The sequence below is a fragment of the Vidua chalybeata genome, chromosome 1 (genome assembly GCF_026979565.1).
Source record: "Vidua chalybeata isolate OUT-0048 chromosome 1, bVidCha1 merged haplotype, whole genome shotgun sequence".
Taxonomy (NCBI): domain Eukaryota; kingdom Metazoa; phylum Chordata; class Aves; order Passeriformes; family Viduidae; genus Vidua; species Vidua chalybeata.
This window is the reverse complement of record NC_071530.1, coordinates 133,527,300-133,545,394: the sequence shown is the minus strand read 5'-3', so window position 1 is coordinate 133,545,394 and position 18,095 is coordinate 133,527,300. Positions and strand designations below refer to the sequence as shown.

The 18,095-nt window shown below is 36.7% G+C and overlaps 1 protein-coding gene across 30 annotated transcripts in view; it reads right to left on the bottom strand.

Annotated features, from left to right (window-relative positions):
• Positions 1 to 18,095, bottom strand: part of RIMS2 (regulating synaptic membrane exocytosis 2) — a 448,611-nt gene that overhangs the window by 53,863 nt on the left and 376,653 nt on the right. For 12 of the 30 annotated variants that reach the window (XM_053936996.1, XM_053937000.1, XM_053937010.1 and 9 more), the window contains one exon: positions 677 to 918. The exons of 17 other annotated variants lie outside the window; for them this stretch is intronic. In XM_053936996.1, coding sequence (XP_053792971.1) covers positions 677 to 918 — 242 coding nt within the window. Of the gene's footprint in view, positions 1 to 676; positions 919 to 17,669; positions 17,910 to 18,095 lie in introns of all 30 variants that reach the window. One more of the 30 variants, XM_053936987.1, reaches the window with a different exon arrangement.

Here is an 18,095-nt window from a genome sequence, read left to right as displayed (position 1 = left end):
AAAATAGAAAAAAAAAAAGGTGTAAGATTTTAAATGCATTAGGCATCAAAGCAGAAAAGCTTTCCATTTTCCTAGGCGGTATGTTGAAGTATTCAATTTGAATTGAGAGAAACAGAAATGAGGAAAATTTCTAAAGATGGTGAATACACTTGTAGGCTAAAAAGAAAGTAATTAAAACACAATAAAACATTTGCACTAAAGTAATATAACATATAATTTTGTTCAGGAAAATTGCTTTGTTTCAAAATAAGGTTGCATGTTTAAAGGTGAAAAAACCTCATGTTGAAATACACAAACACTATCTGTGACAAAACCAAAAGCTTCTTGCAGCATTTCAGCGACCCTTCAGAAACTTCAGTAAGGAATCCCCCTAAATGAAAGTACAGCTCATGCTGGTTCCTGAAAAGCTGAAAAGTAAGGAATTAGTGTATTAAGCAGGCTCCGGCAAGCAGAAGATAAAAGCTTCAGTCCAACCTGAAAAGGATCTTTGCTTAAAAAAAAAAAAAAGTTTAGTAAATGTTCAGAGGAAAAAAGATAATTGACCATTTTCTTCATTCCACAGAATATTGTTGATGAGGCAACTTCAACAGGATCTTCAAATGATTAAACTGTAACACATAAGTATTATGTACATTTAAGTGATAATTTGAGAGAGAGAAAAAAATCTAGTTCCTACCAGTTTGGCTGAGTTGTGATGTGCTACGGCTCTTTCTCGATAGCCCCACGATGGCAACCATCTTTGCACCAATGCTGGAACGTCTCTTTTTGCTGCCACCACCAACAGTGCCCACTGCCGTGTCCGACTGGCTGCCATCGTTCTTCTCCAGCGTGTACATCTCCCCGCTGATGCTGGTGCTCTTAGTCATGTTCTTTCCTGAGATGGCCATCTGTCTGCTTTGCATTTTGGATGTAAAGACACTGTCAGCCAGTTGATGGATAAACAGTGCAGACAAAGAGTAAAAAGGGGAAGACAGAAAAGGACAGGTTTCAGATGGAAGGTTTTGGGAGACTAAAGGGTAAAAGCAGCTAATCACACAGGTAGGGTTTGGTTTTAAGAGGTAAAAGGAGAAACTTTAATTCTAGGGTCTTGGTTGGTTCATGGCTGTGAAAATACTGGACTCATCAAAATTGTGTTTTAATTAACAAGCTCTTATTTACTGATTGACTTAAAACTTATTACCAGCAAAAGCATACCAAAGAATTAATGCATCCATATATCATATAATCACTTTTTGTTTGGAAAAATTAAGTTCTGCCTGAAGTGCTGTGTGCCTCTTCTTCTCACATACATACACACAAATAACCTATATTCCTCTGGGAAACAGACACTTGATTCACTACTGAGTGGAAAAGAATATCAGTCTGAAGGCCAGTTTTGGTTATTATACATTCAGATATTTCAAGAATGTTCTCAGTAATCTGGTTTAGTTCAGTCATCGTACAGTAATGAACACCCATAGGTTTTTTCCTCCATCTCTGCATCAACAAATACAGGTACTAGATATGAATTTCACACAACACTTGAGTGTTCTGTGGCATAGATCATCAGTACTGATAAAATGGAATTCAATTCGATTGTATCTTTTGTACTTGTTTAGAGGGTCTGTAAATGTGCTCTATGTGGCTGCTCTAAACTATCTGCTGCAGCATTTCAGGTGTCCCAGGGGAACCTGATCTACCAGGCTAAGGGACCTTTGCTTTCCTCAGAAATGGCAATCTACACTGATGACAACAGCATTTATCCAAAATTTGCCCTGACATCTAATTGGTAGGTGTCTGAAAAAATATCTAGAACTGGAAGCTCTGGGGTACATGTGGGCCTGAAAATTTATAGAGAATTTTCTATTTCAATGAAGTTCTTGCACAGAACTTAGACATTTATTATTCTTTTCAGTACAGTGCTTCTCACCAAAAAGTCCCCATGAGATGCCATTTTAAACAATCAACAAAACTGTGGAATATTTCTGGAACCCAGGGGAATTTTTTTTCTTGTTAAATCACCAATATATCAAGGCTAAAATTAATATTTTTGCTTCTTAAACAGATTTTCAAATACATGCAAAAGCAGCTGCTAGAGCTTTATGTCTCTAGAGCCAATTTTTCTGAGTATACAAAAAAACATATACTCCTTTTCCCTTACCTATAAAGGCCTGAAATCTATTTCATAAAAGGAAGGAATTTTTGTTTCTTTATGAAGATTTTGCAATACATATTCTGTCAGTAACTTATCAATGGAATTAATGCAGTGCACTCAAAAGTAAATGAAGACTTACAGCTTAGCCACAACCCAGAGGGAAAGCTAAGAGATGGTTCATAGCAGAAGTAGACCTTTACCATAGAAAAAATACTGAGTGTACTTCTCAGGGAAGTTACAGGGAAAAAAAAAATGAATGAGAGTTTGGATCAGCAGCTGTAGAAGCACAAAACAAAGCTGAGAGAGAGCCATAGTGGCCTTGGCTGGACACACAATTACAAAAGACTGAACACAGTGGTAACCTGAAAGCTTTTTTCTTACCCTCTTTTAGCTCTCTTTGTTGTTATATGTTAGTACACACTGACTCTCATTAGTACATTTATCACCAAGGGAGGAGTGGGATAGGATGTAGGTAAAGAGGAAGTCAGGGAAACAGTAAATGAGAATTTGTATTTCTGTGTCTTATTAGCACTATGTTAACTTACCTGTTAGATGATAACCTCACATGCTGTATTTTTATCAAACTAACACCTCTAAGAATTCAGGCAAAGAAAACAGATGACACAGAAGCTAGTTCTCAGTTTCAACATTATCTTGCACGTAAAAAATACTAGAGGTCTAGAAAAAACATTGCTGTGAAGAGCCAGTATCTTCAACTTTATCTTAAGCAAAATTTTACTAAGAATCAGAAAATTAGAACCCCTTATCCAGTAATGCTATTTTTAATCCAAGTTCTCAAAGGAAATATGATTAATGTGTGCTTTCAGTCAGGTCTCTCTCTTTTCAGTATTTTTTAAAATCAGATAAAATTTGACAGAGCAGTAGGAAACTAAAGCTATTTAGTTTCTAAAACTGTTTTGAAAACAGATCCCTGGAGAGAGACCTTATGAATGCCTCTTTGGGGAAAGATTGCAGAAGTCATTGAATCTCTCCTAGTAGAAGCTCATTCACAGATACAGACTGGTGGGGGAAGTAAATTTTTCACTGCATGCAGAACAACCTATTTCAGTGATCCATTTTTCCAAAAATAGTACCCAGAAAATCAGCTAGTTCCTGTCATATGGAAAACAGCAATTAATGCATTGTTTTATAAGTGATATTACCATTCAATGAAGTCCTATGTCATCAGTGGAAACAGAAATATTCTGCATTTTAAGATAAAAATTACATGGGAAAAAAATGTCACAATTTCCTGAGTTGAATGTGCCTTTGAGGTGCTTTTTTGTGTCCTTTCCAAGATGTATAGTTCTATTTAAGTGGAATGGACTACAATAGTTGCCTTTATTAAATAAATCAGTGTGTTTAAAGATGTTGGTCACTATAGTTTCACTGTGTTTAGCTATGAAAGTACTCTGAATTACCAAAGTTTGCTTCTTGGCTGCTGTCTAAAGGCTTCTGTATCACAAAATGTTTTGCTGTGTAGTCCTGCCAGTAATGATGTAGACTTCAGTCAGACACCTTCTCTTGGCCAACTTTTTGAGAAAGGTAGGAAAGGGAATTCAAATGAGGAGAAAGGGATTTAGATTTAAGTGGATATTCCAAATACTAGTACAAATGGTTGATGCTAAAAATTCTTTCCCAAACCTCTATTTTTTTCCCCAGTTGAGCTCTGAAACTATTTTCTTCAATTAAAGGCTTGGGGGTGTTCCCCTTCTCTAAAAGCAGCAGGGAATAGATCTTTGCTTCAGTCCTATCCAGCAAACAGCCCTTGGAGAAAGCCATCCCATAGCAGGGACTTTGTTTTTTTTTGCAATTCCTCTCTTAGCAAAAAAGCTTAGAGAAATACATACTAGGAGAGTTATGTGTGGTTTATATTGCCTCAAAATAAACCTAGAGTGGTAATGAGCACTTCGTTCATCAGCACTCTGAATCCTTTCTGGCCATCCAAACCCTCATTTACTAATTTTTCTTGGCAGATACTTGATACCTGCTCCAGTAGAAATCATGCTTCTACCCAGTCTCCCTTTTGACAGTGCAACAAATGCATCATTCTCAGAAAAACTGGGTATTGTATGTCGGATTTGGTTCCTTTCTGAGCTAACAGAAAGGTTGACCTCAGAGTAAAATTTAGAGAGTAAATCATAGAACCTTTTTCCTTAACAGGAAACAGAAATTACTGGAAGTTTTCTTTATAAGTACATATACACAAATCTAATCTCACATACATCTAGTCAAATAAGTTCAAGAGTATTTAAAAACTGTTAAATTATATCATTAACATAAAAGTAATTTATAATGTTGTATGAGTTAATGAATAGATACACAGTAAAAACAGGGTTCTCAAGGTGTCTTATAATAATAATTTTTAAAATACCCTCAGCAAAGAGAATACACAGCCAGATGCTGGGAGGAGAATAAAATAAAGGGGGAAATAAAGTAATTATCCTACTACAAATAATATGTGCAAAATGACATAATAATACCATTATTAGAACCAAAACAAGAACAAAATCAGCGCACACGTGCTGATCATCCCAGCATGTGGCAGTCCACAGCCTACAGCAAGAGCAGAGTGAAGGTGGCAGCCAGGCTATTGCCTTTGGCTTAACAGGACCAAACGATCAACATGAGCAGGATGAAGGGCAAAGCTCACACAGGAACGTTAGTTCCTGCACTATCCCAAAATCCAGCAAACCTCTTGAGGAAACCAAGAGCTACAGACAGGTCTCAGTGTAAATATCTTTTCAGACACTTCAGTGTTCCAGTGAAAAAAGAAAAAGGAAAGATGCATAAATTTTAGAGGAATACTTTCTCAAAGCTAAAGCAGAAAGTCCTTTAAAAAAAACACAAGAGAAAAATAAGATGTTAGAAAAGAAATTACAAGATATCTATATATATATTTGTAATTTAAAGCCAATGGTGGCGTATGAGAGCCCTGGCCATTAAACAGTATTTTTAAAAATATACTATGTTAGCCAGTTGAGGAGAGTCAGACTGACAGATACCTGTGATGTCAAAGGTATTCTAAAGTTTGCTTATAATACTAGATTAGGAGAAGCTTCTGACTCCTTTGAATGCAGAGAGGCTCAGAAGAGAGACTTTGACAAATTAGAGGTCTGGGAAATCAGCAGCCATATGAAGTTTAACAAAGACAAGTGCTGGATTCTGCACCTGGGATGGGGATTGTACGTACAGACTGGGAAACAAGAATCTGGAGACTGGCACCACAAAAAGGGACCTGGGGGTCACTGGCAAGTTGACCATGAGTCAGCAGAGCCCTGGCAGCCAGGAGGGCCAAGAGTGTCCTGGGGGGCACCAGGCACAGCATGGCCAGCTGGGCAAGGGAGGGGATTGTCCTGCTCTGCTCTGCCCTGGGGCAGCCTCACATCGAATGCTGGGGACAGTTTTGGTCACCACAATATAAGAAAGCTATAAAGGCATTAGAGGGCCTGTTGCCAAACAATGGCAACAAACATGGTGAAGAGCCTTGAGGAGAAGCCATATGAGAAGCAGATCAGGTTACTCGGTCTGTTCACTGCAGAGGAGACTGAGGAGAGACCTCATTGCAACCTGGAGCTTCCTTATCAGGGGAAGAGGAGGGGCAGACACTGATCTCTTCTCTGTGGTCCCAGTGACAGGACCCAAGGGAATGGCCTGAAGCTGTGTCAGGTGAGGTTTAGATTGGATATCAGGGAAAGGTTTTCACCCAGAGGGTGGCTGGGGGCTGGAACAGCTCCCCAGGGAAGTGGTCGCAGCACTAAGCCTGACAGAGTCCAAGAAGTGTTTGGACAGTGCTCTCAGACACATGGTGTGACTCTTTGAGCTGTTCTGTGAAGGGCCAGGAGTTGGACTTCCATGGTAGTTTTGGGTGCCTCCCAACTCTATTATTCTGTTACGTTTAATATGGTCTTTGTAGCCAGTGAAGAGTTCTGTGCCACACCTAGAGCAGTTAATCAAATGTGTTAGGCCTGTTGTCTGGCCTTGACAGCCTGCATCCACACAGCAGGCTCACTTACACTAGCTTACATCCTTCCCAAAACAGGGTTTTATCAGGCATCCTGCCTGGAGGAAACTGACCCCAATTTATGCCATCTCCTGAAATATCCCTGATTTGAATCAGTGTGTCCAGGACAAGGTTATGCCAAAGAGAACACAAACTGTTCAAACAATATAGATGATCAAGACTATGTCCTGGCCCTATGTTGCTTACTGGTCTAGATATAGCCTTAAATTCCTTGATGAGATTAGAAATCTCAGATTGTTTTCAAATGATGATATTCAACAGCCCAGTTCTGACCCATAAGCTTTTTCTGAATGCTTTTAAAGAAAAACAGTAAGGAACTCTAAAACTGCTGTTCAAACACAGCCATCTGGAATTGCAGTGTTAAGGTTTTGGATTTCTTAAAGGCATTAATCTTCACTGCCTTTTGCAGAGACTCACCTGTTTTCAAAACCAAGAGTGTAATTACTGTCTGGAAAAAATGTGCTTTCAAAGTCTTCCGGAGTCTTTCTACAGCAGATAATCAGAAATTATCTGGTTTTTCTCTCCATGTTGTTCAATATTTGTACTGAATTACAGAAAGATTAGAAAACACTGCCAGAGAAACTTCCAAAAAACAATTATTAGAATTGTCTGCTTGGAAAACAATCAGTTCTGGAAATGTTGCATAGACAGAAGGGAATTCCATAAAGTGCCTAAGGAAACCCTCCCAGAAGAGAAGCAGAGAAATAGGTCTCACAAGAAGATCTCTGATTTAGTCTTGGTATCTCCTGCTTTAGGCAGACCATTCCCTCGATATCTGACCAAGATGGAAAAAAACTGTTTGTGAGGTTTGGGTTGAGGAGAGGGAAGATTTCACAGTGTGAAATAGTCCTGTCCTAAATGCGGCATTTGCCCCCAGGATGCAACACTAAAGACAGTGAAACTGATTTGAAGCCACTTCACCTGGGACAGTATATGGGCTGTAGCTCTTGCACTGGGTAAGATGGACTGCACTGTGGGCAAATGTTCTAGATCCTGAACAGGTTCCAGATAAAAACTTGGTTTACTCAATAGTTTTGGATGCTAGGTGCAAAAAACAAGTCAGAAGCTTCATCCTACCTCTCTCAGTTTCTGAGGGACTTGAAAATGTTCAATAATCTTACAAGAAAATACTCTTCTTAGAACTATTTGATACTATTTTTGGCTGTTGTATTTTCCATGAAGCAGGTGCAGACACAATAAATGTTCATTGTAACATATGTACTAAATGGAAAATCTCATCCTGTTGCCATAGGTAAAAACCTGAAATCTTTGACTGTAGTTTTTGAATTAGTTGCAGAGTTGGAAGGCATTGTGGTCAGATTCCTGTCTACAGAAACAGAAATATTTTCTAAAAACTGGCTGATTCATACACTAAGTGCCAAATTTCATCAGGAATCCTTTGTTTAGGCCAGAAAACAAACAAACAAACAAACAAAAAAACCACCCCCAAAACACAAACTAAAAACCCCATACTGATATCAAGATGCATCTATCAGCTCAAAATAAGTCCCAGTGACAGAAACCCCAGAGCTGCCACCCAGCTTCATCCTCCCTTTTCACTAACCTGCTAAGTTCTGCAGTAGTAATGATTTATAAAACTATCTTTTACATCAGGCCCTGGCTCTGAACCACACCAGTCTGTGGCAGAAAGCTGCACAGAGAGCAGTACAGAATCCTTATACCCAGTGACTTCATAATCACTAACCAATTACAAAGAATATCACTTGTTCTACAAAGACTAAGTAAAGTTGTAACAGATCTTATCTGTTTCAATGACTGATAGACTAAAATTATTATGAAAAACTTGATTTTTTTTCACTTATCAATAAATACACTTTACTAAAATCAGTGTTATGAAGCATAGGCATTTTTCTAATCTACAATGCTGCTAATACTTTTAAATGTGATGGAGAAGATATGAATATAATCTATTGTACCCTGTATTGTTGGTAGGATTTTTGAGGATGCCATTTGTATTTTTCAGTCATCTTTACAGCAGTATTAGAAATCACAACTTGTAATCTCATTGCTCTGCCATAAACGTGTATCAGAGAATCACATTTACACAAGTCATTTGGCAGACCTTGCAGGTTTCTTTATTTCTTTAGTTCAAAGTCAAAGCAAAATTAATATTATTGCTTTCCAGCTTAGTTCTCTGTTAATGATTCCTAATGAAAATAAAGCATCCATAATAGTGAAAATCCATGTTGCCAACTGTGTAGTACAGCTGTGGGCTGTGATGTCCTAGGGAAAGGATTTTAAAAATTTTTGAGTTGTTGTAAATGATATTTTCTAATATATGTCTCCTGTGAGACTGGAAGACACACTGAAGGCTTTGTTTACTGCTTTTTACAAGCAGGAGATGAATTTTAATGCCATTCTTAATAGACCTGTTAACTCAATCAGAGATGCTCTTATTTCATTAATTTACTGAAGAAATTTAACAAAAACAGCATTATGGGGACAGCTGTGATGTAGGAAATAACATTTCCATGGGAACAATGCTTCCGGCCAATACACATACACGTCTGCCAATTCACATCCAAGAGAAACACTGCAGGTTCAAAATTATAATGACTTTGTCTCTGGAGATCCACTTGGTCAAAAATTACTCTATTAACTTATAGGTGGTATAAATCTCTAATAGCTACTGGACTGATTTAATTAGGTTTATTTTATTGAAATTATAACAAGAAAGTTGGAGGGAAAAAAATAGAGCAGTGTTTATACTCTATTTTGTATGTACACTGCTATTCAAATAAAACTAGTGGGCACATCTCAAAATATAAATAGCAATATTTTGATATGAAATTTCTTTTTTCAAAGGTCTCTTTCATTACAAATCATGAATACCTCACCTGCTACAGTACATAGGTTGACTTGAGCTGTTTCCCCCTTTCTGGCAAATTTGTCCACACTGCTTTATTTTTAATGGAAGTATAACTTCTTTCATGACATCTCTATCAAAATTTTTTTTCAAATAGGAACAAATAGCAAACTTATTTGGGATCAGGGCACTAGATTATTTACAAATCATAGCCACAGCAAATGAATGATGCAGAAAAAACACTGTGACAGCTAGATGTTTCCAAATGCTAGCAGTTGAATTACACACAGAGCTTCAGAGATTTTTGATAAAATTTCTCACCTTCTCTGATAGAATAATTGACTATTTTAAAAAATAAAAATACATTTGATATTTTATGTTAATTTAAATTACAATGAAGATTATATTAATATTCATCTAGTGTCAATAAATTTTCAAGTTTTCCTCTACAAAGTTACGGAAAAGCTTTATTACCTTGCTAACAGTAATGAATCTTTGATGAAATCCCTTTCTTTGATACAGTGAACTAAACCAGTTCTTTACTCTGTGTGGATGCAAAAAAAAGTCTAGTAAGAAAATTAATTGAGGTCTAGAAGTCTTGCATTAGTCAGCTGTCATATTCATTGGTAATAGAAGAAGTCCATATGAGTTCTGAAGGTTTGGCAATAAATACATTGCAGTCAAAGACTGAGTGAGCTGAGATTAACATCCAAATTCTTTGAGTTTAGAAAGCATCTTCTTTAACCCAGCCTGGCAAAGAAGCAGTTTGTAAAAGCTGGGTAACAACTAACTTGCTAAATTAAAACTGATCATGAGCAACCTGATTTAATCATGACTGTTCTCTTGCAGAAATGCACCCTTGCATGTACTTAATCTGAAATTTAAATGTTGTGTGCCTGTTCCAACTTGTTTAATTAGTCTTCCAACAGGGATGGAGGGCCCAGTTTTCTGTATTTATCCTGCTATGTCACAATCTACACTGCAAACTTGCTTAGTGCTGCTCAGTGTTTTTTCTTGAAGTGCTGAATAGAGCTCTATGAAATGAAAAGCAAGCAGTGAATTGCTAAACCAGACATTACATCCAGTATGTGTCCCAGACCACAAATCACCAGAGAAATAATGTAAAACTGAGTCAGGAAAATGAGAAAAATTTCAGACCTGAAGGCTGAAATGCTCAAAAATATACAGAGATAAGAGAAATCATGTTTTGCTTGAGGGTAAGAAGTACCATGATTTATTATCTTGCTAAACTGAAACTGCTGTGAGGGAGATTTACTTATTTAGAAAACTCACTGACAGTTAGAAAACTTTGGAAGATAGACATGGGGGAACTGGACAGGATGCACTACTGAGATTACATTAAGAGAAAAATCACATAATACACAGGGAAAGGCCAAATGTCTTGAAAGGGCTTTATTTAAATAAATTGCTGTCAGCATATGGATCTCACTCTAGCTTCATCTATACTTCACTCATGAAAGACTATTTCTTTGATTAGTACTGCACAAAGGGAATATGCTCAGGCTCATTTTAATGCTTATGTGCATGTATGTGGCAGTGGCTGTCTAAAGAATAAAACAACTCTAACATTTCCTTTATCCTTGTAAATTCGGGTTGCTTGAGGTCTCTGAAAAATCAGGGTCAGAATAGACACTGCTAACATCTCCAAAACTCATAGCATGTCTCTGAATTGATCTTCTGGGACTGAGAACTAAATGGACATGAGCAAGAGATCCGAAGCCGTAATTACTTCAACCAAAGAGACATTATCTGGGACATCATGATCTTGCCTGTCTGACTTCTGTCACTTTGACAAAATGACTTTGAGTCACTTTTGGTCTCTGGGGGAAATTATAAAAGCATAGAGAAAACTTAAGACCATAATAAAAAAAGAAAATATGAGGAAAGGTGTCTCACATCTTTCTGAACACGAGCCTGAAACCTTTGTTTTTCTGAGCTGGAGAATGCAGGTGGACCAAATGTCCCTGCTGAGACATTGTGTACATGGCACACCATGCAAGTTTGAAGCAACTTTCCTCTTTTTTACCTTAGGCCTCCATAGGAAGGCTGTGGCAAGCACATTTCTTACAACAATGGCTGTCTGGGAAGTGCTGGGCTCTCAGAGGTATTTGTAAGGAAATTTGATTTCCTCCTAGGGGCTACCTGATGACACATCCCCCAGCTTGTTTAGATAGCACCTTATGAACTTCAGGAGATATATGAACACCACACAGGTGCAGTGAAATTACCGAAAATGCTCAGACGTTCGGTCCAAAACCACTACAATCAGATTATGGGCAATGCCCAACCACTGGAGCATTATCTTTCCATAGCTATTAAGCACACAGTAGTAAAACCAGCACTGGGCCCCTTAGCCTTAATTAAAGTACAATACTTGCTAGATGTAGTAGATGTAGCAAATCACTTGCTAGATGGGCCTGGCAACATGTTTTAAAGGCAATAGCACAAATCCAGCAACTGCATTTTAGAAATACTCCTAAGAAGTAACATGAAGGAGTTTGTTTCTTGGAAGACTAAATGATAAGCTTATTATTTATTTTTAATGAAGTACATTTTTAGGAATATGTATTAATTTTACAAAATCTTGTCACTCTTCTATTCAAATAATACTCAGGTAAAAAGAGTGAAAAGATGGCATCACTAAGACAGAGCCATATCTGTCCAATCATAATGTCCAAGAAAGAAAAGCCTTATTAGCTTCAATATTCAATCCGTTGTTTTTATAAGTTTCTATACCACTTCTAGTTTTTGCTGTTGCTGTTCTTGTGACCAGATCTGGCATGCTCAGTCCTGTACAAATAAAGATAAAAAAGTCTGTATATTGAAAACCTTATGATTCAATCCAGCTTTAAATATTTTTAGAAAATGAATCTTTTAATAACACACTTAAATGTGCTAAAAGTAATTTCAACATTTATATTTGCTTCAAACCCTCATTTTAATTTTTTCCTTCATCTCTGCTTCCATGAATGTCTACAGGGCTTTTCCCCTGCATTTCTTGTGGTTTTGTTTTGTTTAAACTACTGATGCACAGTTTTAAAATAAACTTTAGTAACAGGAATGCATCAGTGCTTCATGGATCACAGGTCAGAGCTGGCTCAGCAGAGGTAAAAGTGCAGGCTTCATTTCATGGAGAGGGAAGCAGTCTCAAAGATATTGCATTGCAGTCAAAGTAAAAATGTCTGAGTTCTTTGCTGGACACCTTATATCAAAGCTGCAGACTGTTTCAAATTATTTATTTTTATTGTTCACCTGTTACTAATGTGCACTTCCAAATTCATTAATTTATTATATCCCAGTGTATCAAAATGAATTTACTAACTGTAAAGGAGCCTATTTGTATTGTTTAGTATTTACTCCAAAGTAACAGGAAAAAATAAGTCTCCAAGGGTTCTATAGACAGTGACAAATAGAAACAGGTGACTTTACTAGATTTCTTAAATTATTTTTATTCTATTCTCAGTACAGATTTCATAAATATATTTGTTCATATAATTTTGTTTGGAACCATTGATCTTCTGCATATTTTTCCATAATATTTTTCCAGAAGCTACAGATAATTTCCTTCTAAATGTCATGTGTGAAAATGTAAAAAACCAAATGACCAAATTATTGTCCATGTGTGTTGGTACAGACCCAGCAGCTCTATGAATTTATAGCTTTTGAATATTTACCTCCCTGTAGAAAATTAAAGGTAAAAATCTTACATTAAAAAGTAGTAGCTTTGAATGTATGCTTTAAATGGCCAAGAGTTTTTCAAAAATTCCTAACAGATTCCACCCAGATCAGTAATACTAGGAAAATTTTACTGAAAAAACCTTTTTTTTTTTTTGAGTCCTCTGTTTTTAAAGATACAGATTGGCAATATGTAAGCAGCTCTGCTTATCTAGTCATAAGAATGCAGAAGAGTTATGTTAGAGAGACACAAAATAAAGTTGCTGCTTCTTGTTCAAGGACCCAGTGCATCACACCTGCCCCAATTGCCTGGATAATGCAACATTTTGCAGCTCAAAAGATGCTGAACACTGTACTGCAACCTGCCATTCTCAGCCCAGGAATGGCAAGATCATTTTGTTGTCATGTTGAAAAAGTTGAAAAAGACCAACATCTTCTGTTGAGAGCTTCAGGAAACTGCATGCTGGCATGCTTTCCCTGAAAACCTACATGAACACTGACATAAAGGACCCAGGTTCTGTCTCCTTCCATGGCAGAAATGACACTGGGTGAACCTTATCTCTCTCTCTCTCTCTCTCTCTCTCTCTCTCTCTCTCTGTTGGAAGCACAGACTACCTATACTGCAATTCTGCTAAAAGACTGATCATGCAGCAGGGAAAGAGTCTCAGGCTATCATTTTCTCTTCCAAACATATGGCTTGTTTGGCTACAAAGGTTAGATACAATTAACTTCTTTCGTCTAGCGAGGCAGTTGAAACAGTCATTGAAATACTTTTGAAGTAGCTTTAAGAAACCAAACAGTACATAGACATTGAAAATGGATTCTTAGTGTCTGTTATCTTTTGTACAGTTTTTTATATTTTTACCAGAAAAAACACTTTCAAAACCATTACTGGCTTCCATCCCTGTGAAGGAGCTTGCAAAGCTTCTTTGACATGCTTTTTTCTTCCAGAAAAATACTGCATTTAACTGTTAATAGCTGCAGTCACAGTGGAAGGCTCATAAAACCTGAAATGCTAAAATTACAATTTAATGAAAACCTAAGGAACAAATACTCAGCAGGAATCAGTTTTAAAACCTACAAATTAAATTCTCTAAGGTCTTTTTTTTTACTGAACAAACTACAAATAGAAAGTAAATTTGAAATGAATCTTTATACCTAACAATGGAAGGGGCACAAAAAGCATTAGGAACCTTTAGAAAGAGATAAGGTTTTGTGTTTGAAGGAATATATTACTTAAATCCATACATTGCACCCAGTTTCTTGCATTTTTAAGTGCTCTGCAAAATTACATCCCAGATGAATTTTTCTACTACAAATTTTCCTTTCTTGGTTGTGTCATCTTCTTACTTAATCAGCTCTAATCCTTCTACCATCTTTTAGAATTCACTTTCTTTTTTCAAACGGGCTATCACTGATTCCTTCCAAATACGTAGCAAAACTTTGTGACTTGCACATGCTTTTTATTTCCCATCTCTGCCCTCACTGTCCACCCACACAGACAATTTCTTTGTCCACTCTCTCACCATTTCAAATGACAGATACTGTGGTGTTTTTCTCCAGCCCTGGCAATTTACCCAATAACCCCTTCCAGGATACTAGAGAAAAGGTAAGTTTCATAGCCATTCTATTTGGTTGTCACATCTTCCTCCACACATCAGTAGAAAGTTACACTCTCTTTTACACAGTTGTACATAATTCTTCCTTATTTCCTAGTATCTTAGCACTTGTTCCTTATCATATTTATCATCTCTCATTCAAGACTGAAAGATCAACTCCTGATCATCAAACCTGTCCCTCATCCACTTGATATATTTTCAGCAAGCACCTCATGTTTTGTTCTCATTGTCTTGAATGCTTGAAAACAGCTCTCCAGAAACATTCACAAAGATACCTTATTTTCTCTCCTCAAATCTTCTCTTAGCATTCATTCTCTGCTGTCAAGATGTCCCTAACGCTGTGTTGTACCTATCTTCTGTGGAACATCTCTTCGTTCTTCTGTGCTTCCCTCTCTGGACTCATATGTTATTTCATTATTTAGACTCTGTGTGCTTGGAACAGAAGTTTTGTTTTTCTATTGTATTTCAACAGTGAAATCCTGCTCTGTCACTACATGTCCCGTTCATTCACATGGTAAAACAAAACTATTGTGACTATCAGAATTAATGCTTGGGATTGATATTTAGAAAAATATTAAGAAAGGATAAAATTTAGAGCAGTCTTAAACAGATTAAGTTCAATAAAAGGTATTTAATGATCAAAGATTATATCTAAGAAGCCTTTATTTTTGGTCTTGAAATTATCAAGGAGACAAAGTATGAAAAAAAGCCAGTGAACTCTACATAATAAATATTCAACAGCAAAGCTGGAGCCACCCTTTGTTTGCTAACATGTACTACAGAGAAAGAACATAATTATGATTTCCCTACAGGTCAAGCATATGCCAAAGTTTAATTTTACAAGGTTTAATTAAAAATCTGATGCTGCAACTATTTCTGCCAAAAAAGATAAAATTATTTAACGTACTCCAGTGTTCCAAGCTAACACCTTTTATTGTGCCAAGGTACTCTTTGAAATAGCCATTAGTGATGAATGTCTGTGTTTACAGTCATTTCAACCCACCCATGATCTCAGCAGATTGAAGACCCTAGTGGGACTATTACCATTATTCCTGAAGTATATAAACACAGTAACATCAAGAGGTATGAGGTAGCCTTAACAAGGTAATTTTTGATGATGGAGTGATTGTGAGCAGCCCCTGCATTCCACAGTGCCCAGAGGAAAGGTGGCTGCTGTCCAATTACAGATGCACCTCTGAAGTAAAAAATATCTTGAAACTTTCCTTGATGCCCAAGATCTCAAGAACTACATGATAATTTACTACTATTTTATCAAGGAAAAATTGGCCGCCTTTGTTCTGCTGGGTCTCTCAAATACCTATTGATATGTTTAATCGATATGTTTGGTTACTTTTAATATTTGTGGTGTGTCTGAAAACATTCTTTTTTGGAAGCTGAAGTCATTACCTTATCTTATAAATTTCCAAGTGTGTGTGTTATTTTAAAAATTGCCAGAGAAATGAGCAGAAGGCACCGAATTTACAAAAATGGTGATTAGATCCTGCCTTCAGGCTTGTCCACCGAATACACAAGTCACAATATTTCAATATGTTAATGAGACACAGCTATGTGTGTATATAAATGTGTACACATATCTATAGCTGCCCCTATCCAGGAATCAATCTGGCTTTTCTGTTTGATTCTTACCCTAGAAAAATGCTCAGACAATGCTAAAAAGTGAGCCATACTCCTTTACCATAGTAAAGGAAGGCAAATATAAACTTTTCTGTTTATTCACAATTTGCATACTAAAAGTGGTCAAAATGTGCAAAGTGGGGAAATAATATTAGAGACTGATTTCCATGAAGGGAGCCAAAATCTAATACAAACAAAAGTCACTACACAACAGTCACTTAATAACACCTTGTTTCTTTATAGAGATTCCTGACTTGTGTCACTTCTTCCTGAAGGCAGAGAGCAGCTAGCAACCAGAAGAACAAGCTGGCTCAAGAAACAAGGAGCTGTTTCTCAAAAAGGACTTTACTTTCTGTGGAGGACAACATATTGGCCAAAGACCAGCCTGAGTGAAATCTAGAAACCTGGAACAGAGTCATGCGTTAGAAAGGCAGGACTTCAAGATCCATTAGACTGGGAAATTAGTGGGAAACGGAAGAGAAAAAGGTCTTTAAATAATCCTTTCACACACTACCATACAACAGTCCCTGGAACATATATGCCAAGGCACTCTTAAAGCCAGCTGGTTCTAAGCAACTCTTTTTGCTAAAAGCTAAAGTGCATGAACGTAAGTGAAGGAATGATGGCACAATATATAAAGGCAGTAGTATGGCTATGTTAGTTCATATCACCCAAGACTACACTAGGCATCTTGATTCTCTCTTTGTATCCCCTTTGTCTTGAGTATATTATGTATGTGAGCATATACAAGCATGAACATATATAAGTGTGTAGCAAGGAAAGAAAATGGATTTCCATGGATTACTCTGTGCTTACCCTAATGTATATGAGCACAATTTTACAGGTGTAAGTTATTTAGAGGTAGTGCAGAATTGTCAGGCTAAAACAAAATGTATTTTTTCTGAGATTTTTTGCCATTCTTGTGTGACTGAGAATGGGTTCAAGAATATTCATCAAATCTGAAACTCATTTTTCTAATAAAGAAAGGAGGAATGTTGTATTTCTCTCAATGCAACATACATGGATTTTGCAATATAAAATGTCAGACATTTACATTGTTTTAAGGATTTGTGGCAAAATGTATAATTCTAGAATGTTATCTGATAAAACCAGAGCTGGTTGTGCTGCAATGTTTCTGGATGCAACACAGCAGGTGAAGTGCATGACCCTTCCACAATACAGCAATCCTCAACAGTTATTCATATGGAACAAAAAAAGAAAAAGGAAGACTCTGCTTTATTCAAATTGTTTGTCAATCAGTATGCACCACAAAGAGGACTGAAAAAAAAATTCCAAATTTTCTTCTTTATTATGGCCATAAATATAAGTAAGGATAATTTTGGCATTGCTGAGTTTTCACTCAACAAAACATTTTTCCATTAAATAATAATTCAAGTAGGAAATATAATAAAGAAGCTTACAATTTCTACTGTTTGTTACAGTCAAACCCAAACTTTAGTCTAAACTAATTTAAAAATAATATGCTGCAGTTGTATGCATATTAATGAGTCAAGTTGGTGTGCTGCCTCATTTGGTATGTAGAACAAGTTCATTGAAGCTGAGAATGAAACTTGATTAAATATGAAAGCATGATGACTGAAAGCAAAAACAAACAAAAAAAAAGAGCTGCAGAGAGCAGAGGCAATAAACAAGCAAAGGGAATAAAAAGGGAAGACAAGTAGGGTGCTAGTACAGGAAAAATAATAGATCTATATAAACAGAAATATATTTTACCTGTCATCCTCTTTCCCTTCCTCAGCTTGGTCTTCTTGAGCTTTTTCATCATGCCCTGATTCTTTGATGTCCTCCTTATCACAGTTCTCTGTCACCTCTTGCCTTTCCCCTTTTTCATTAATTTCTTGCTCTTTTGCTTTTTCCTCCTCCTCCTCTTTTTCTTCCTCCTCAGGAAATACTTCATCTTGTTCATCCCCTTCCAGCCCTCCCTCTTTTTTCCCCTCTATATCCCTTGTCCTTCTGAAGTCAACAAAAATTGAAAAAGGCATGCAAAAAAGAAAAAAGAAAAGAATAAATTAAAGTAAGGAGAAGAACATGCATGAAGAAAGGAAATGCAAAAGAAATTAAATAAAAACTAAAGGACAGAAGCAGATATAATGTAAGTCATGCTTGCTAGGAGTTCAGCCTACACTAGAGAGCTTTGGA